Source organism: Podarcis gaigeae, assembly GCF_964106915.1.
Source record: "Podarcis gaigeae genome assembly, chromosome: 4".
NCBI lineage: Eukaryota > Metazoa > Chordata > Lepidosauria > Squamata > Lacertidae > Podarcis > Podarcis gaigeae.
This window is the reverse complement of record NC_139677.1, coordinates 32,886,312-32,907,437: the sequence shown is the minus strand read 5'-3', so window position 1 is coordinate 32,907,437 and position 21,126 is coordinate 32,886,312. Positions and strand designations below refer to the sequence as shown.

Genomic DNA, 21,126 nt, shown 5'->3' with positions numbered 1-21,126 from the left:
GAGGTGATAGCATGACTGCTCCTGGGCAGAGGGGGTGGGGAAGCACTCCAGACCTTCTGGTATTTAACAACTGCCCCCCCCAGTCGCAAATACTCCTTTTTTTTAGCAAGTTACTCGGCAGGGTCATGGCAATGTAGCTGCAGGCATTTCTGGAGGAAGCTGGTTATCATTTCAATTAGATCCCTTCCCTATTTATGGGAGGCAATTAATTTTCCACCTCTGCCTGCCCTTTTCTCAGATTGGGACTTTTCCATGACCTCTGATCTTAGTCATTTTACAAAGGCTCTTGTGTCTACTTTGATTTTACCTGAATATTTATGGTCACTTTCAGCTAACACTGGATAGCAACATCGCAAGCAGAGAGGTCTTGGTGCTGTCAAAAGCAACTTTTTCTTCGGACACAGGCTGTCGGGTATTGGGCAGCGCAGTGAAGAACAATGAGTGCTCCAGAACACGCTGACGCTGTGGAAATCTTGTTTCAGCACCAGTATGCATTTATGATCCCAAAGGTAAGCTCTGTGATAGGTATAGTGTGCAAAGTTTAAAACTTGAAGGGACTTTCAAACCTTCAGCTTGTTAATGGATGGTGGGCTTAACCAGGATTTATATTGGGGGGCGGCAGCTGCAGGACACATTCCTGACATCATCCTCTGCTTGGCTCTGTCTAGTAGATTCGGAATGAAATGTCTCGACTGTTATGTATTCAGTGGTCTCTGTTTGCCTGAACTTGAGTCTGGACGAAGGATTCTGAGCCGCTGCATTCCGATTCGATATATGATATCCAATCACAGAACATTTCAGGATTTGGGCCACTGCCATTGCCCCTTAAACTATGAGTTACAATTTGCAGCTTGGGAGTTTAGACAGCCAGTCATGTTGTGAGTGGGAGTGGCCCAGACCTTCAGAAGCAGTTGCTTTGCCTCTGTTGTCCAGTTCTGTTAGTTCAATAAAGGTAAAAAATCTGTCAAATTTTCAGTCATTTGAAAACTAGGAAGCTAAATAATAATAATAAAAAATCAGACAGTAGCTTTCATGTGGTAAACGAGTATATTTGCAAAATTACAAAAAAACCAGCTTTTTAAATCTTAAGCTTTAAAAAAATCTAAACTAAAACACGTTTTCTTGGATTTGCTGAAAACCTTTTCAGCACTTCCTTCTCAAATTCCTCCTTTTTCTAATGCAGTTTTTCTGTGCTCACCCAGTAAGCATAGCCCGTGGAGATGCTCCCCTGTTAGAGGAAGTGTCAACCTCTGCCCAAACCTGTTGTACCACTCTGAAACAAAAAATGGAAGAATTCTGTTCCCCCCAGTGCTTTCTGCCAGTGTTTTCTACAGCAGGGATGAAGAACCAGTGGCCCTTCAGATGTTGTTGAATTCCAGTTCCCTTCAGCTCTGGTCAGCATGGCCAATGATCAGGAACAATGGGAGTCACAACCCACACCATCTGAAGGGCCAAAATAATTTATGGTGACTTTGTTCGTTTGTTTGTTTGTTTCAAAAGCATCCTTCTAGAACTTCCTAACTATAGACCATTTTGAACTCTTTCCTTTTGTACTCCCTCACTCCTTTTTGCATCCAGATTATGTTTACTGCCTCTGATCTTGGGGTATTTGATCTGCTGATGGAGTCCAAGGAACCGCTGACTTCAGTGACTATTGCCGAACGTCTGGGTACCAGTCCCTTTGGGATGGAGAGGCTGCTAGAGGCCTGTGTTGGCTTAAAGTACCTGCAAGTGGAGAGGAAGGACAACCAAAGTATTAATTACTTACATCTTAGCCTCTCTGGGGGAGATCCCTAAGCAGTTAACCAAATTATCAAATCAAACCAAACCAAATTGTATAAACCAAAAGCCAATGAATACAATCCAAGAAAGAGATCAGGAATACAGTAAATAAATTTATACCAGCAGACCAGAAACTGAACAGGGTAGCATTCAAATAAGCCTGTCGAAACATCTGAGTTTTTAGGACACATTTGAAGCACACAGCAGACAGAACGTCCCAAATCACTTTGGAGAGTATTCAAGAGGAAAAGCTTGTTTCTTTAAAGCATTGTTACCCTACTCTTCAGCAATAATAAAAAAAAGCTTTCCCACTGAGCTGTAGTTGCTTCCCTTTTTTTGCAGCTGCAGTGTTGTATAAACTTTAAACAGGTTACAGGTGGGGTTTTTTTTGGGGGGGGGGAGGGATGTTTCATGCCGCCATGCCTGTCATTTCATGCATTTTGTTCCTGCATAATTGGGAAGGGCTTTGTGTTTTGGCGATCATTGCAAAAAAAAAACACATTAATCTTTTGTCCCTTTTCTTTTTAAGCTCTTTATGGAAACACAGACCTTGCCAATCTCTACCTTGCCAAATCAAGCTTGAAGTCTCAGTATCATTCCTTGAAGTTCACTTCTGAATTTGTCTATATGGGTATGCAGTACTTGGCTGATTCTGTGAGGTGAGCAGAAGGATATCACTAAAGCAGGAAATTGCCACCTAAAGCTGTGCCACAGTGCCAAGGCTGGCTAGCTCCATATGCCAGATGCAACTAAACTGGTACCTCGGATTACATACAGTTCAGGTTACATACGCTTCAGGTTAGACTCCGCTAACCCAGAAATAATACCTCAGGTTAAGAACTTTGCTTCAGGATGAGAACAGAAATCGTGCTCTGGTCGCGCAGCGGCAGCAGGAGGCCCCATAGGCTAAAGTGGTGCTTAAGGTTAAGAACAGTTTCAGGTTAAGAACGGACCTCCAGAACGAATTAAGTACTTAACCCGAGGTACCACTGCATTGGCACTTCCATACTAGGGCTGGCTCCATTGAGCAGTTCCTAGTGCTTCCCTTTCTGTTGCTCATCTGTTGAAAGGTACAGGCAGAACCGCAACTGCTTTTTGACTCTGCTGGGGCAGCATGGTGCCTTTTCTCTGTCTGCATGCTACTGTCTTCTGTCTACAGCAGCTTCCCTGACATAACTGTTGTGGGTGGAGTTCACGGTCTCCCTTGTGGAGAGTGCCTTTTCAGGACCCCCGTTGATTGGCTTAAAATTAATCTCTGAATATCTGCTAAACCACTTACCAGAGATTTTAAGTGAATGAGGAATATCGTGCCCCGTCGCGAAAAATACTACGATCTTATTTTAAACGGTGATTGGAAAGAGCAACACTGCAATTAGGCATGTTGCTAAAATGGAAGCGAAAAGGGTTTTCTTTTGTAGTGTAGCATTCTTCTTTTTATATATTTTTGTAGTATAAGTTATTTTATTTGGTATATATTCAAACTGTTAGTTTTAATTGTATGTTGATAAATTTAGGTCACTGCTTAATGTTTGGTTTTCTGTTATTTTTAATTAATAATTTATATTGTTTTATGTTAACTGCTTAGAAGTCTAAGAATATATACCTACATCCAGGTGAAATTGGTTCAATTCTTCTCTGGTGATTAATTTGAGATTTAAAAATAGATTTGGAATCACTGAGATATGTAAGCTACTCAGATAACTCTGGTTATACGGTGGTCTATGCATGTCACGAACAAACCAACCAACCTGTGATTGTTAGTCAACCTTGACAACACATAATTTTTTTAATGTACTTTATTAGGCAATATTTACATATTACCTAATAAAAAACCCCTCTAAACTGTTTATACAATAGTATAAATCTTTCATTAAAAAGACAGGTAACATGATAATGGTATGAGTGTGTGCGTGCCGCTCAATTTTCATTTAATTAAAACAAATATTCTTTTTCAGAGAAGGAAAGAGTCAGACTGATAGAGTATATGGCATTTCAGGAAAAGATTGCTTTGATGCTCTTAACAGGTAAAAAAATAAAATAAAAGGTTTTCTAGATCTTGATTTTGGAAGAATGGAGAAAACCTGGGATGCTTCTTGTCAAAGTGACCATTGCCGTTGCAATTTGTGTGAAACATATTGCTTGCTTATATTCACAGTTCCAGTGTTTTCTCTATTCATTGTTGCATTTCCCTTCTCCAAATGTTATCAGATTATTGGGAAATTTCTTACCACATGCCAAACTTGGGTTCCTGTTTTATGCATGTCTGAGGGTGATGTCTGCAACCAGGGCTTATATTATGCAGCCTAGTTGTGCAGAATATCCTGGTTTGCCTCCAATATTGAAGCAGAATTGCATCTGGTCTTCACAAATGGCTTTTTCAGAGTCTTATCATGGGTACAATGCAGTTTGCCATTATCCAGAGATCAGTCTATGCTCAGTCCAGATGCATCTGCACCTCATTTTGGGTATGTGCATCAGGATACTGCATTGGAATTAGATGTTCAAGCTCTCGTTACTGGTGGAGCACAGAGGTCCTGTGCCAATTAACAACTCCTGAAGTTGGAATGTTGTGATAGTTGGGAAAGAGAATCTGAAAGTACCGGTATGTGTCAGAAAATGTCAAGGGTTGCTGATGAGGAAGATAAAAGTCTCCATTTCAGCCCTTCGTTGCGTTCAGGGGTCCTGAATGGACAGTGTTAAGGATTCATTAGAGAGATATCCCGTCTCTCTCCTCCCTCTTTCTCTGCGTCAAATCCTTAACAGGCAATATCATTTATCAGCATTTGTATACAACTTAACTAAAATATAGATTAAAAATGCACACACAATATTTATTCGGATATAATTAAGGAGCCAAATATTCAAAGATCTGGTGCAGAATGCAACCAGTGATGCAACATGTTTAGGGAAGTAATTCAGACAGATACAGATACCTTCTCAGATTTTAATTTGTTACATTAATGCAAGAGACAAAGCACTTCATTCACTAGCTTCAGTTGTGTCTTCATAATGGGTGAAAGTTTTCATTTCATTGTGCCGTAGTTCAAAGTTCTTGCATTGTAAACCTGCATGTGACACGATGACTGTCTCACTTTGTTTTGTTTTGGTGTGTGTGTGTGTGTGTGTGTGTGTGTGTGTGTGTTTTTAAAGTCTGTAAAAAATAAAAGAGTGTAATATTATTGCAAAGTGTAATAAGAAGAATGTTGAAGTTTTGACGTGCTCTAAATTGAGAAGCGGGGTTTAACCAAAGTAGCAGGTTATGGAGGTGCAGGGAACAGCTGTGCAAATGCTGAGCAAACAAACCATTCTGAGGTATTGATAAATTATAGGAATCTATGATGCGGGTGGCGCTGTGGGTTAAACCACAAAGCCTAGGACTTGCCGATCAGAAGGTCGGCGGTTCAAATCCCCGCGACAGGGTGAGCTCCCATTGCTCGGTTCCTGCTCCTGCCAACCTAGCAGTTCAAAAGCACGTCAAAGTGCAAGTTGATAAATAGGTACTGCTCCGGCGTTTCCGTGCGCTGTCCTGGTTCGCCAGAAACGGCTTAGTCATGCTGGCCACATGACCCGGAAGCTGTACGCCGGCGCCCTCGGCCAATAAAGCGAGATGAGCGCCACAACCCCAGAGTTGGTCACGACTGGACCTAATGGTCAGGGGTCCCTTTACCTTTGCCTATAAGAGGTATTAATGAATTATAGGAACATCATTAATTAATTAAATTTGTATGCTGCCCTTCTTCCAAAGATCAGAGTGGTTCACAACATAAAAAAACAAAATGAGATCACAAAATGCATAATAAAACAAAACCAAAACAAGCCAATCACCCCCTTCCCATAAACACATTTAAAATGCCATGGAATGTTTAATCTACCTGGCTTGAGAAATGTTTTTGCCCAGTGCCTAAAGCTTTACTAATGCAGGCAGTGGGTGAGCCTCCCTAGGGAGAGCAGGGAGCCACCACAGAAATGGCCTGTTCTCATGTTGCTGCCCTCCAGCATCTCATGTGATCAGGTGATGATCACAGGGTCTGGGCTGCTTTGTATGGGGAGAGGCGGTCCTTGAGGTATTGCAGCCCAGAGCTGTTAAGATTTAAAGGTAAAATCAGCACTTTAAAATTGGGTCCAGAAACTAATTGGCAGCCAGTGCAGTCAGGCCAGGATCAGTATGATATGCTCACAATCTGCCCCTTGGTCTAAGTGGGGAATAACAGGATCGGACCAAAGAAAATAAAATCTACCAACAGGGGTGAAGATTTTTAGAATTGCTAAACGTCTACATGCAGCTAACAATGGGAAAGCGAGAGCATTTTGTGGAATATCGCTCTAGTCTGGAAGCAATTTCTGTATGAAACGTTCATGTCTTTTATATGCCAATGCAATTTTGAATTACTAGATCCGAGAGTGGGATGCAAAAAATCTTCATGGGTGCTATGCATGCAAAGTGGCATCTGTTTGGCCGCGAAATTATGACTGCATTTGATCTTTCGCATTTCCCACTTGTTTGTGATGTGGGAGGTAAGTGCTGTAAATTCCACAATATCGTCCTTTACTACTAGCTCAAAATCATATAGCGGGAAGAACAGAAATGAGAAAGTGCTACAGGTGTGTTTCTGATTTGTGAAGGGAAGGCAAAAATGGGTGGAGTGGATAACACTCAAAGTGAAAGGATCCATGACTGTGAGTGATGGAGAAAGCCAAGCAGGAAGAATGTTGCAAAACAAGAGAATGAATTAGACAAATAGAAACTCGTTAACATCTTTCAAACTACAGTACTTTGATGCTACTTGTGTTTAGGCTTGCAGTATCAAGAGCAATGGGAGAAACAGGGTTTGTCCACACTGGAGATTACTGTGCATTTGCAGCTGTTTGCATCCTCATTTAATTTGTGTAGCCCCCATGTCTAACAACAGATGAAATGCTCTAACAGCTGGAATCTACATGCTTTTCTCCTGGAAATTTGGTACTTAATTGGCATAAAAGAACTGACAAATTAGAAAGTGGCAGAAGCACACAAGCAAATGTCTTCTCCATGGGTCCTTCCTTATTTTAGACATCATGATATATCATGATATATATTGTGATGTTTAGCTGGTGATAATCATGCTGTTGAAAACCAGACATCATTCAACCCTAAGTTGCCAGTCACCTATCTGATGTGCTACTCTTAAATTTTTGCACAGGGGTGTTTGGATAAAGCTTTGAGGTGCACAACATTTTCATTTTTTCTTTGCTCTCCCTTCAAGGATGTACTGGGGCATGTGCCAAGGAATATATTTCATTATATCCAAATTCTACAGTGACAATTTTAGACCTACCTGAAATAGTGGAACAAGCGAAAAACCATTATGTGTCCTCGCAAGATCACCAGATTACTTTCCATAAAGGTAAACTGTGTTTTCCCAAGAGCCTACATTGGTTCGATCATTCTTCTTTTAACAAGCAAGATAGCAAAACTCTAGGGTAGGAATCGGGATCTGTGCTCCTCCAAAGCCTGTTGAACTACGGCTCCCAGCATCCCTGACAATTGGCCATTCTGACTGGGACTGATGGGAGTTGGAGTCCAACATCATCTGAAGTCCACAGATTCCTCATCCATGCACTAGAAGAAACAGCAGGCAGCAGCTGGGCCTTAATAACTGCTGATTTCTGAAAGATACAGTGAAGTATTACTGCATTCCTTTAAGAAAATATGCTTATTTTTTACCTATTCTATTACAGGGGACTTTTTTAAAGACCCAATTCCAGAAGCTGACCTCTATATTTTGACTAGGGTCCTGCACGACTGGTCTGATGAGAAGTGTGTGCAGCTACTAACCAGACTGCACAAGGCCTGCAAACCAGGTATATGTATTTATACAGTGAACAGATCAATGAACAGTGCAAAGATGGGGCAGGAGTAACCAAGGGCGGAAGCCCAAGAGAGCTTCTCACATACCCTTCCTTGCCCAACTACAACACAACAGCCCCTCAGGGCTGCCAATGGGTTGCTGCCACTGCCCTTCCACTTACTCCTGCCTCTCCAGATGGGAGGGGACCTGGGATGCACTAAAGTAACTGCATTTCAAACACTTCTTATGTTACTTACAGTGCAAAGATGGTCAACACTCCCTCTTGACTCTGCAGATTCTGCTGGTCACTTACAACTCCAATCCTAAGTGCCAAGCATCTAGGCATGTGTAGGGCTGCCATATATCCGGGTTTCCCCAGACAAGTCTGGGAATCGAGTAGCAAAATGGCGCCCGATTTTCACTGAATCAGCAAAGTGTCTGTGAAAACCCGGACATATGGCAATAAGACACACTTCAGCAGAGAAATTAAGAAACTTTATTAAGAGTAAAAGGTGGGGGGGAAGCAGGCAGAATGTCAAAACGGAATACAAAATAAACCCGAGCTCTGTGACTCTAAAATTGAACTAATCCTAGCCTGCTCGCTACAATAATGGGAGGCTCAGGCCTTTCTTCAGAGAAGGCAGAGTGACAGAAGAGCTAAAGGTACCATGGAAATTGGGCCCTTGTTACTCAAAGCCTTGCTGCACTGTCCCACATTTGCCCATGTCACTCGGGTTCAACTGCATCGCTTCTGATCATCCCAGAATGCTTGGATAAATTCAGATGAACTATTTCCTTATGCAGTTTTGAACTAAGTAATCTGCTATTTTGGAAAGGGGTATGTCTTTGTGTCCATCTGTATTCTATGGGTTCAGCTGCCTTTCGAGATCAAACTTGGCACAAGGGTTACCGAACTGAGGGTGGCAGACTTAGCTGATGTTTGGGTGTCTGGTGCCATTTTGAATCAAGATGGCGAATTGAAAAAACACCCATTTGTTGGCATAGGTCCACCCACCTCTCAAGATATCATCACCCAACTTGGCATGAGGGTTCCAGAGGTGGGGTGGCAGTCTTTGTTGATGTTTGGACAATGGGAGCCATTTTGAATCAAGATGGCAGGCTAAAACATGACTTTTGGCTCCCTGGGTCAGGTTGAAGCACTGAGTTGGTATGTGTGTGCATGTGTCTGTGTGCAACCCTGAAATTCACAAACTACACTATCCATTTGAAAATCATAATATTTTCTGGTTTCTTTGAATTCCTGGACAGTGTCAGGCATTTTCTGCTAATGATATATATCTTTGTCCTAACTTGGTGAAACGTATTTTGAAACAGGTGGTGGAGTGTTAATAGTGGAAATGGTCCTCAATGAAGATAGAAAGGGGCCGGTAAGGTGCCAACTATACTCTGTGATGATGCTGCTTCTTACCGAAGGCCAAGAACGAACCGCATCAGAGTACAATGCGCTGCTTAGCGCAGCTGGATTCAAAGAGATTCAACAAAAGAAAACAAGCTTCTTTGATGCCATTTTAGCAAGAAAATAATATTGACCGTACTTCATTCTTCTTCAATTCAATACGCTTCAGGTTGCAGACTCCGCTAACCCAGAAATAGTACCTCAGGTTAAGAACTTTGCTTCAGGATGAGAACAGAAATCGGGCTCCAGCTGCGCGGCAGCAGCAGGAGGCTCCATTAGCTAAAGTGGTGCTTCAGGTTAAGAACGAATTAAGTACTTAACCCGAGGTACCACTGTATTTATTTCACAAATTGTAATATCCCTTGCAGTAAGATACTCCCTTGAATAGTTTTGTTCGATTCAGGATAGTTTGGAAGAAGGACTTTTTTTCAGCTGGAGCTCCAGCACCTCTCAGATGGGCTGGTTGCCATTATAAGAGAACAAGGGAGGTGTTCAGTGTGAGTTCCAGCACCTCTTTTTCTAGAAAAATAGCACTGCTTAGAAGCATTCCAGTATTGCCTCTCCCAGTCAGTTTATGCCTTTTTGGATAGAGACCAGTCTTTGCTTATGTTAATCTGAATAAAAGATTGCTATGTATATTGAGCGATACATAATCTCTGTGGAGGATCAAATAGCTGTGGAAGGCCTGAAGTTTACTGAACTTGTTTTCACATGAAAGGGTTTTGATTATAAACAGGCAGCTCCCAGTTCTGGGATTTGAGCTGCGTAATCCCTCTGGATGGCTTATGCACCCTTCTTTGAAGGACCAGGTATGAAGATCCATCATTGTCACTAGAGGCCCAGGTGACCTCTGGGGTGCTCTTTACCAACTTTGGTTGGTGTACCAGCTACAACAGTCCTAGGAAGGAGATATCATTTCCTCCAACATTCCTCAGATGAAAAGGGGAACAGTCCATTCTCCATCATTGTCATTGTTTGAGCATTTCCTCCTAGTCGAGTACAAAAGTTATTAGAGGAAACACACAAAACTGTAGTATTTAAACACAGAAATCTTTGAATTTTTGTATTGCATTTAGGGAAGCCTAAGGGGAAAAAGAAAACCCCAAATCAATAAATACCACTAACTGGGTGTACACATACACAACATTAACAATAAATACAACATAATAAAAATAAACATTATTATAAATAAAAACAGCATGGGTGAAATGTCTTTATTACCAAACAAATGCTCTTCATCGCTATTGCTTCCAGTTTGAACTGGAGTTTTTAACCAACAAAACATCCTACCCTTAGAGAAAGTTCATGCTGCTCCTGAAGGCCATTATGTGAGCCCAGCCAATCCCCATTTCAGCTTAAGCTGGTTGAGAAGTTTTTTCTTGCCGTGTCTGCCAACGTAGACCAGGCCTGGGAAACTGTGGCCTTCCACATGCCACCAGACTACAACCCCCAGTGCCTCTGACCCCAAGCCATGCAGATTGGGGCTTCCCATTGACTGCCTCGCTGCCCAGCTGCTGTCTGCACCTCTCAGCTCTTCCTCTCAGCTAAGGCAGAGCCCTGGGAACACAACCCACCGCTGTCTGCCATTGGGCTGTGTTGGGAATTTAGGACTCTGCATGAGAAAGTAAGGAGCTGAGATGGCTTAAGGGTCCTGGCATTTTCAGGGAAGGTGGAGACTATGAGATAGGGTTGCTATGTTGCTGCATACATTGGTACCCTCCTAATTACACTACTGCAATGCTTTGTATGTGGGACTACTCTTGTGTCTGGTTTGGAAGCTAGTGGGAAATTGTTCATTATCACATTTAGATCCCACCACCTTTTCTTTGAGGAGTTTAAGTTGATGTTCTCCCTACTTCCATTTTATTCTTGCAATGTTAGGCAGGTTAGGATGAGAGTTGTTAAAGGTGAGCCTCATGGTTGAGATGAGATTTCAGCCATGCTGTGGCAGATCCCACCGCTAACCACCAATTAATATATGGCAGACTGGCCCTCTAACTACCCCCAGTTAAATATTGCAGGCCCACTGCATGGTACGCCAATTACACGAATGTCTACAATTTACCACAAGCTATCTTGTGAAGGTCTTCTGTGAGGGAAAATTTGGTGATTTAGAGTCTTAGGCAGGAGTTGATCAAACAAGAAAAGTTTTGTTTACAAAAAAAAGTTTGTGAAACAAAGTTGGGTCAGGAGATGCATTCTTTCAGGTAGAAGTTAACCTGTTACTTAAAGCTCAATATAAAGATTTCACAGGCCTAAACACCGTAGTATATGCACAGCTTTTCTTAAACTTTGGTTGCTAAAAATCAGGTAGATGTTCTGGTTTCTAGAATGGGTGGTAAAATGTTTAACTCAGTTTCTGTTACTTCATTCTCATTCCTTTACTTAGTTATGACTGGGCTTACAGTTAAATACTTTGGACACAACACAGCTGCCTTCACAGCCTAATACTTTGGTTTATGAGCGAGGGACACATTTTGCCAGTTAGCCACTCCTGAGGTATTGCAATTAGTATAACACACCCAGGGGATCACCTCACCCCTTGTTACTGGTTTGGGAGTTGTCTTTACCTAGAAGAACTCTTCTCCCCTCAGCTAGAATGAGGCCCAGGTAAACTGAATTCCCACAGGTTCTACCTCTCCTGGGTCAGACGCAGCCTTCCAGGTGACTGTATACCTTCCTAAGACACTCAAGCCAGTCTTCCTATCTAAGCTGTGAGCCTCTTCCCTCTTGCTATAGATAGTCTCTTCAGTGTAGATGTTCTACTCAAACCAGAACCAGCTCTCCTCAGTAAATCCTACCCTGATCCCTCTCTGTCCCTAACTCTCAAGCTAAACCCTGTCTCCGATCTCAAGCCCTTTCCAACCCTCTTCGTCAGAAATGGCTCCTTTTATTCTCCATCCCAAAGTGCTGTTCAACCCCTGCTATCTAGCTGTCTTGAGAGAAGCTCCAGCACTCTGGTGGAATTTTTGAGGGACTTCATCACCAGACCCTAGTCTGCCTCTGCTGTCCATCATACATGCCCAGACTTTAGCGCAGAGCTTTCTGAACTTTTCATGAGGGTGACACGCTTTTTAGACATGCATCATTTCGCAACACAATAATTAAGCTTTACTAGCAATCCAGAGGTTAAACTAACCCCTTTCCAGCCCCAGGAGGGGCGCCAGGAGCATTTGTGCAATACGCCTACACATTGCAGCCATCACACTAATGTGCTGCGACACACAGTTTGGAAAGCTCTGCAATAGCCACTGCATGATGCTTAGTGGGGCACCCAGCTCTACACACATCTGCAGTGGTTGCTACAGAGCCAAGTTCAAGAGTTTCTTTTTTGTATGTGTATGGACATTTAAAACCCTAAACAACTTGGGTTCAGGATACCAGCAAATCACCTCCTACAGTAAAGGCCAAGCTAATCTTTAAGATCTTCTAAGACGGCTCTGCATGCTCCCAGTAGATAGTCACTTAGTGAAAACATGGAAGCAGAACTTTTCAGTGATGGTGCCCACCCTGGCAATGTCCTGCATAAGTAATGTGTGGTGTGGAGAAAGTAATGACATTTAAATGCCTTTTTGAAATATTGGTTCATTCAAGCTTTGGAGGGATCCTAACTCTTAAATTTCTGATTTTGTCCATTTCATACACTGATCAGTTTTATTTGTAATACACACTTGTATTCTGTTTTTATCTTGTTTTAGAAAATCTGTATTGAACGCTATGGTGTTTTTATGTAAACCACTTAGAGATTTTTATATGATTTTTTAAAAAAACAAAACAGTTGCTTCTAACACATTTATTTGCAAGAGAGCACCAAAGTAATTTGAAAAGTTGGATTATACATCAGATACACGTCATGAAGTATTTATTACCTGTCGTATGAAGTATTTATTACCTTGCAAGGGCGAGATAAATTACCATGAACCAGGCACATAATGAGCACTGGTGATGACAGAGATTGTTGTTATTGCACAACACAAATACTATACTTTGAAAAAGCATCTTGACCCACAGTCCATCCAGGTGGGCGCCTCCTAACATCAAGGAAATGGAAGAGACTATAAAGCCAGCTGACAGAAGGGGGGGGCGCTAGCATTCCACTTCCCACTGACAAACCTATAAAAAGGGGAGTGAAACTGCAAAACAATCCTGTTTTTGCTGCTTCTCCACAGGTAAGCGGTCCTTTATTCTTCACCCCTGCCTCAAACCTTTCTGATTCTGGACTCTCTGATTCTTAATAACTCTATCATGTTGTTTCCCTTCTCCGGGAAACTCCTGATTGTACATTTCCTTTCTCTAGGAATCACCTTTTTTCTTTCACATGATTCTCTATATCAGCATAACAAATAATTCATTTTTAGAAATAAGTTCTTTGGTGAGTCTCTTGGGAATTTTTGCCATTCATATTTGTTGACTTGGGCACAGAAATGGCTCCTACTATTTGACTTTCATGTCTTGCTTCTTTGTTAAGCTGCTACCATTTCCTAAAGTGTTTCTGTATTTTAAGAATTTCCAAATGGCCTCATTTCAGCAAGAGTATTTTCCCCAAACCACCTGCTCTCTCTTTTGATGAACTTTCTCCAATAACTTGTTAATTTTGCATTTCCAGACACCAGTTGATTTTCTCTCACTTGTCAGGTTCTGGTATCACTTTTACTCACATAGGCAAAGTCAACAATTTCCAGGTACTTTCTTCCTCCTGCACTTGTGAGAAAAAAATCCTTTTCCACATATCCCTTTACTTAGCAGATGGGGACTTTCCCATAAACATATCTAGTCTCACAGTCATTTATCATTATATGTTTATCATTTCATTGTCATTTTCAGTGAATTCTGAATAAAAGAACCACAACTTGATCATCAGAGGAAAACTGTGAGGTCTCGGACAGAACAGTAAAGAACAATGAGTACTACAGAAGAAGCTGAAGCTTTGAAAATGATATTTTGTAATCAGTATTCATTTCTAATATCAAAGGTATTGTCTGCAAAATTTAATACTTGCAAGGACTTTGAAACTTTCAACTTGTAAATGGATGTGTAGAATCAAACATGCCTTTAAATGGCAAGGCAAATCTTACTGTTCCAGGGGTCAACCCAGCACAAACAAAGGCAGAAACTATTGTTAATGTCACTTGAATGTTCTAACAAGAAAATGAGAAGAACTGTGAATCTGTGTATGGGATTCACAGCACAGGTGGGATGCAGCAATAATTCTAAATTAACTTGCTTAAAATACCTGTGTCCTACTTTTATTTCTACACTTCAAATGGACTTGAACTGTATTGTAATCTTTTTGTGTTTCAAAAGCATCTTGTTCCTTTTAGAACATATGTAACTATAGACCATTTTTAACTATTTCCTTGTGTACTCCCTCACCCTTTTTGCATCCAGATGATGTTTACTGCCTCTGATCTTGGTGTATTTGATCTGCTGATGGAGTCCAAGGAACCGCTGACTTCAGTGACTATCGCCGAACGTCTGGGTACCAGTCCCTTTGGGATGGAGAGACTGCTGGACGCCTGTGTTGGCTACAAGTTCCTGCAAGTGGAAAGGAAGGAGAACCAAAGTGTTTATTCTTTATTTGGAAATTTAACCAACACTATAAAGTAGAAATACCATTAAAAATCAATTTCAGTAAATAACTTTAAACCATCAAGCCAGCAACTGAACAGAATAACATCTAAATAAGCGTAGGGAAACATCTGAGGTTTTAGGAGACATTTGAAGCACATGGAACTTCCCATATCTTTCTTTGGGGAGAATTCCAGAGGGCCGGTGTTATAAACAGAAAGGGCGTTCTTTCCATTAGGTATGCAGGTGACACACTCCTTTCATGATTGTAAAGGGTGATTTGTCCCATAGCAGGAGAGATGGTCTGTTAGATGTGCTTGTTGTACCTAGTTGTTTACAAATGTCAGTGAGAAAGCTCAGTAGCAAATATGCAGCTAGTGCAGGTCACTAAGCACCAATGCAGCTCAGGACATTCAGAGTTTGTGCTTCTGACTTAGATGTTACAGTGGAACAAAGTTGCCTGCTGTTCATAGATTTTTAATACAGTACTTCGCTCCAGATCTCGGAATGGCCACTCCTAGTAGCAGCTTTGTACTCTGAAGTTCCACTGCCAGCAGGTGGAGGCCTAGTCTTTCTATAATTTTCTCTGGAAGAGAAGCTGGAGAATTGCAGTCTTGGTTTTTTACAATGCATGCTGTGGAATCATAGAAATGTGTCTTCTGCCTCATTATCCTTGTTTCAAGCATTTTGTCCCAGCAGAATTGGGGAGGGAAAGGGGTTTTGCACAGAGGTGTTTAAACGTTAATCTTTTGTCCCCTTCATTTTAAGCGCTTTATGGAAATACTGACCTTGCCAATCTGTACCTTGGCAAAAGAAGCCCAAAGACTCAGTATTATTCCTTGAAGTTCAATGCTGAAGTTGTCTATACGAGAGCACAGCACCTGGCTGATTCTGTGAGGTGAGGAGATTGATAAAAAAGGTAATAAAACGGTAAAACTCACAGTCGTTACAAATAAACAAACCTGTGTAGGTTAGACACAGCTTTGACAACACATGTAACTGTATGAGTAGCACACTTGGTTTAGTTGTTTTGTTGCAGAGTCTGAATTTTAATTCTGTAGTTATGATGCTCATTTTTTCTTAAACTAAAACAAATATTCTATTTCAGGGAAGGAGAGACTCAGACATATGAATTAAGTGACAGTTCTACAAAAAATTTCTATGAGGCTACGTACAGGTACAGAAAAATTATGTTTTTCTACATCATGTTTCTTTTTAAAGAATGGGCAAAGCTTTCCTTTTGCAATTTGTGTGAAACCTATTGCTAACTTGTATTCACCTTTCCAGCATTTTTCTATCCAGTGTTGCTTTCTTCCCTCTCTGATAGTTATCTTTAATGATATTGGGAGATCCCTTACTACATGCCAGACTTGGGTTCCTGGTCCCCCCCCCCCCCATTTAAGCATGATGTCTAAAAATAGATTCCTTGCAGGTCTTACATTACACAAACTACATAGGAGGCCACTACTCCTGGGGGCTGTGGGAGTTTCAGCCCCCACAATAAAATACTTGAGGGGGCAGGTCTCTCCCCCCCCAAGTTGATGAACATTCCCATTCAAACGATGTGTATGAACTGCATCATGTGATCAGTTATCATGCGATCACACTATATTTTATTCAAGTTGGCACCCTAACAGACTAGTTGTGAGGACCCTGCCTTGTTTACCTCTTGAACTTTGCACTGTTGACACAGAACTGCTTCCAGCAAATAGCAAATAGCCTTTCCTGAGCCTTATCACTGCTTCAGTGCAGTTTTCCACAATCCAGAGGTCAATGTGTGCTCAGACATGTCAACAGACATCCCCACTTGCTCATTACGGGGGAATCCTGTACAGGCAGTAGAGACCCTGTGCTATTTAACAATTCCTGGAGTTGGAATATTGTGATAGTTGGGGAAATAGTTAAGAAAGAAGGTTTGAAACATGTGGATAGGGGCTACTGATCAAATTCAACTGCCAAGAGGCAGCTTATGCCATGGCCAAAATTATCCTTGGCCAGAAACTGGTCAGTAAAAAAACTGAGTTAAGGAAAAATGCGTAAAGAGAATTCAAAGTTATAGTATTTATTGCAATTGAAAACATAGCATAAATAGTAGTGCAATATGGGATTGATATATAATTAATATAATATAGCATAGCATAATAAAATAAAATAAAATGATTAATATCATATCATATAATATCAATTGAATAATGAGGAGAAGTCAGTCCACTTCAACCCTTCTTTTTGTATGGAATGCTTAATTATTCCTCAGGATGACTAGTAATATAGGCTTCTGCCCATCAATTACTACACCCAGACCCCTCCATGTGAAGCATTATTAAATTAAGTGCCTCCACTGAGGATGCAGAGGAGCAGGTTGGAAGAGGGGTGCTTTCTCCTCCTCCCCTTCCTCCTCCTCCTCCTCCTCCTCCTCCTCGTCTAAGTGGTCATATATTAGGAACCACAGCCTGTAGAATTGTTCCATTTTTAATAACAAATTAGGCCACTGATGGAAACAAAGATATGCAATGTTTATCCAGATGGAATTCAGATGCAAGAGTTTGGGCATACTAAACAGTCCTTAGTCGAGTTCTTAACAATGTCATGCCACACACAGCAGAGTTGGAGGAAGCCTTAGTTGTCCAATTCACAGGGGAAGATGCGATCACAAGGGAAATGCAGTCAGAAAAATGGAGAAGGGAATTTGTCAAAGGTAATTTTAAAAACTGAGGGTTTGACATACTGGTGAGAGGGACAGTTACAGTAAATGATGTATTAATAATAATAATAATAATAATAATAATAATAATAATAATAAATATTTAAATTTGTGTATGGATTATGGATAGATCCCATCGTGATCTGTCCACTGGTATCAATGGGAAAAAGGAGGACGAGGCCGAAGAAAGGAAAGGAAATCCACACACAACTAAAAAGCAACAGCATTATGTGGAATATGGCTCCTGTTTAGAACCATCCTCTGTTCAAATATATGCCCTCTGTTAACTGACAATGCTATTTTGAATTACTAGATCAGAGAGCGGCTTGCGAGAATTCATGGAGTATATGCATGAGATGTGGAGCCTCTGTGGTCGAGATGTGTTCAATGCATTTGATCTCTCTCATTTCCCACTCGTTTGTGATGTGGGAGGTAAGTACCATAAATTCTCACATGTCTTCCTATGCTGGTACTCTGAAATGATAAGGCTGCTGTTGTAGAACATCCCATTTTGTCCTGAGCTGTAGCCACTGTATATTTTGGTGGCATAGGGTAGGGAGAAGGGCAGTAGATGACTTGAGTTTGTGAACTGTGAATTTTATTATTTCAGTCACAGACCGGTTCCAGCTCACATACAACATCAAGGAAGTCATAAACATGATAGGGATACATTTGAATTTGCAATCAGGTATAACAGAGACAATACAAATATAGCAACAGTTAAAAAATATATAAATTAAATCTTAGCCACTAAAATATAACCTAAAATTATCATTGAAGGCCTTAATCATTATGATAGCACAGCTTGTTCCCTAAGTTTTATAGCAATCACACAGACCCTTAACGTGATCTCAGGATCCTTGTCCTCTACCAGGGATTTTAGACATTGAAGTTTGGATTCATTTGGAGATTTTTGCATAGCAGGGGTAATAAATACCGAGCTTGAGTTCAAATTACCAAAGTCTCAATTAGGTCCACTGAAAAGACGTGTGTTGGCCTTAGTTCTGGCCGCTCCTGCCTGGCACACTCTCATATTCCTCTGGTCTGTATTCTCATTGCTCCTGCTAAACAGGATAGAATTGCAGCACAAGGTTTTGCTTGGTATTGTGCAAGTACAATATTGTTCTTTCACCCCCTGATAACCCATGACCCAAGCTCTGAACTATCAGATCTCAGAACTGCAGAAGCGCAGTGGCGTAGCATGGGTTGTCAGCACCCGGGGCAAGGCAAGTAATTTGCGCCCCCTAACCCGTGGGGGCAGAGAGCTGCGAGTGCGAGCGCCCCCCAGATGTTGCGCCCGGTGCGGCCGGCCCCCCTGCACCCCCACGCTACGCCACTGCAGAAGCGGCACATACTTACCACTGAATGAAATGACTGAACAGCCACCTATCTGGTGTGCTATCTTAGAGATATGCGCAGAATATTTTGCAAAAAGCTTTGATATGCACAACATGTTCATTTTTTCCCCTTTGGTTCTCCCCTTAAGGATGTAGTGGTGCCCTAGCAAAGGAATGTATTTCATTGTATCCAAATTCTACAGTGACCATTTTAGACCTACCTGAAGTTGTGGAAACAGGAAAGAAGCATTTTGTCTCCTCAGAGGAACGCAGAATTACTTTTCACAAAGGTAAAATGATGTTTTATCCTACATATATTAGATCATTTTCTTCCACTAACAAACAAGACAGCCATGCACTAAACAGGGGTCGAGAATCAGTGACCCTTCAATTATGGTTGGACTACAATTTCCATCATCCCCGACCATGCTGTCTGGGGTTGATGGGAGCACATACATAGAACTATAAAATTCACTCCCACAGGAGGCAGTGAAGGCCACCAAATTGGGTGGTTTCTTTTTTAAAAAAATAATTTTTATTAAGTTTTCCATTTAACAATCCAATCATATCACATTAATTAATCTGAATTATACCAATACATATCATAAAATCATAAAATCCAAATATTTTGCCAAATTTTTTAAATTATTTGTTGGGGGTACCCATGCTTCAAGCTCAGTAAGGGTCCAATCATCTCATATTTCTGCTGCTTTGATGTTCACAAGTCCCATCTTCCAATCTTCTTGTTGTTATCGTTTTTCTTCTTAATAACCTCTGAGTTGTTTCCACAAGTGAGTTGAAGCAAACATTATTATCTTCCTGTGTGGATTTTCACGCTGATCCAAAAATCCTATTCGGGCGGCAGGCACCATTTTGACAGTTCTGATGAAATAAAGTCTAAGCGTCTGCTCATTAATTTTCCCAGACCAGTTGCTCCATAAATCAGCCTTTCCAGGGGAGTTCTTGCCAGATCAGACATAGAATTCAAACGTGATAACAGAACAGAACAGGAGGCAGTGAAGGCCACCAAATTGGGTGGTTTCTAAAGGGAATTAGGCAAATTCCTGGAGATAAGTCCATCAACGGTTACTAGCTATCATGGTGTATGCTCTGCCTCCATGATCAGGGACAGTATCCTGAATAGTAGCTACTTGAAACCGCAGGAGGAGGAAAGGAGAGTGAGCTCTTCTTATGCTAAGTTTTCCTTCTTCACAGTAGAAGCACCAGGAGACAGCAGTGCTCATTGTATAGCTACAAATTGGAGAATGATAAAATCATGTATTCTCTCTGTAAGAATAATAATTATTTCACCAGATTGCTACTTGTTTTATTTCAGGTGATTTTTTAAACGATCCAATTCCAGAAGCTGACCTGTATATTTTGGCTAGGATCCTGCACTGCTTTACAGATGAGAATTGTGTGCAACTGCTAACCAGATTGAACAAAGCCTGCAAGCCTGGTAGGTGCATAGTGTCAAAGGTGTTTCCTGTGGGAACTGATTCTCATTCCAAGCCGTGTGGATTTCCCCATGGCCCCTTCCCCTTATGTCTGTGTCCCACTCTGGCTCAGCTGCGTTCCTTTATTTCTTGAGCTTCTGATCCCAGGACACCTGGGAAAAGTAACATGCTGCTTTGCAATATGTAATGCTACATCTTCTATGTCCTTTTCTGAAACAGGTGGTGGAGTTCTAGTAGTGGAAACAGTTCTCAACGAAGACAGAACGGGGCCAGTGGAAGCTCAAATATTCGGTTTGGTTATGCTGCTTTGTACTCAAGGAAAAGAACGGACCCCGTCAGAGTACAACGCGCTCCTCAGTGCTGCTGGCTTTAAGCAGATTCAGCAAAAGAAAACAGGCCACTTTGACGCCATTTTAGGAAGAAAATAACATTGACCAAGAACATTCTTTGAGCGTCGTGACTGAACGGATATATTTCAGCCTGATTCTTTGCAGCCATAACTGAACATGCTTAATCGCTTTTTTTCTCTTTTTTTTTTTTGCAAATCCTCACCATGTGGAAATATCTCCTTCACCCCCCTGTTTATCATTATGCTTGAATACTAAGAGAAGCTAGAATAATAATACTAACTGTTACATGTTAACCACCATTGTAATAGTAGTAGTTATTACCTTCATTTGCCTGCTTGCCTTTTTTTTTTCTTTTTGAGCACATGAGCCAAACCAGGAAAAAGAAAGAGATTGTATCCCATATTGCCTCAGGATTTTTGTGGTAAACAGAACCTGTTGGAAACAATTTCAAAATAAATATAGACAATACGCAAGCTATGATCAGCTATCCTGTGTAGCTTGAGAGATGCCAACCCTATTAAGAGGAGCCTTTCTCAAACTTTCCACACAGGTCACTCCTGACTAACTCTTTATCTTGAGTCCTCAGATGTTGTTGAACTATAACGCCCATCATCGCTGACCACTGGTTATGCTAGCTAGGGATGAGAGGAGTTGTAGTCTAACCACATCTGGGAATTCAAGCTGTC

At 41.3% G+C, this 21,126-nt stretch overlaps 1 protein-coding gene across 1 annotated transcript; it reads left to right on the top strand.

The window, feature by feature from the left end:
* Positions 1–1,581: 1,581 nt before the first annotated feature.
* LOC310842810 (acetylserotonin O-methyltransferase-like) lies at positions 1,582–20,766 on the top strand (the record flags this gene model as incomplete). Its single annotated transcript, XM_083734949.1, has 14 exons — positions 1,582–1,753; positions 2,312–2,441; positions 3,738–3,806; positions 6,176–6,297; positions 7,026–7,166; positions 7,501–7,623; positions 8,946–9,142; positions 14,404–14,590; positions 15,364–15,493; positions 15,704–15,772; positions 17,610–17,728; positions 18,783–18,923; positions 19,970–20,092; positions 20,310–20,766. 14 exons carry the CDS (start codon positions 1,582–1,584, stop codon positions 20,516–20,518), a joined length of 1,932 nt encoding a protein of 643 aa, XP_083591075.1. The 3' UTR covers positions 20,519–20,766.
* Positions 20,767–21,126: the final 360 nt, after the last annotated feature.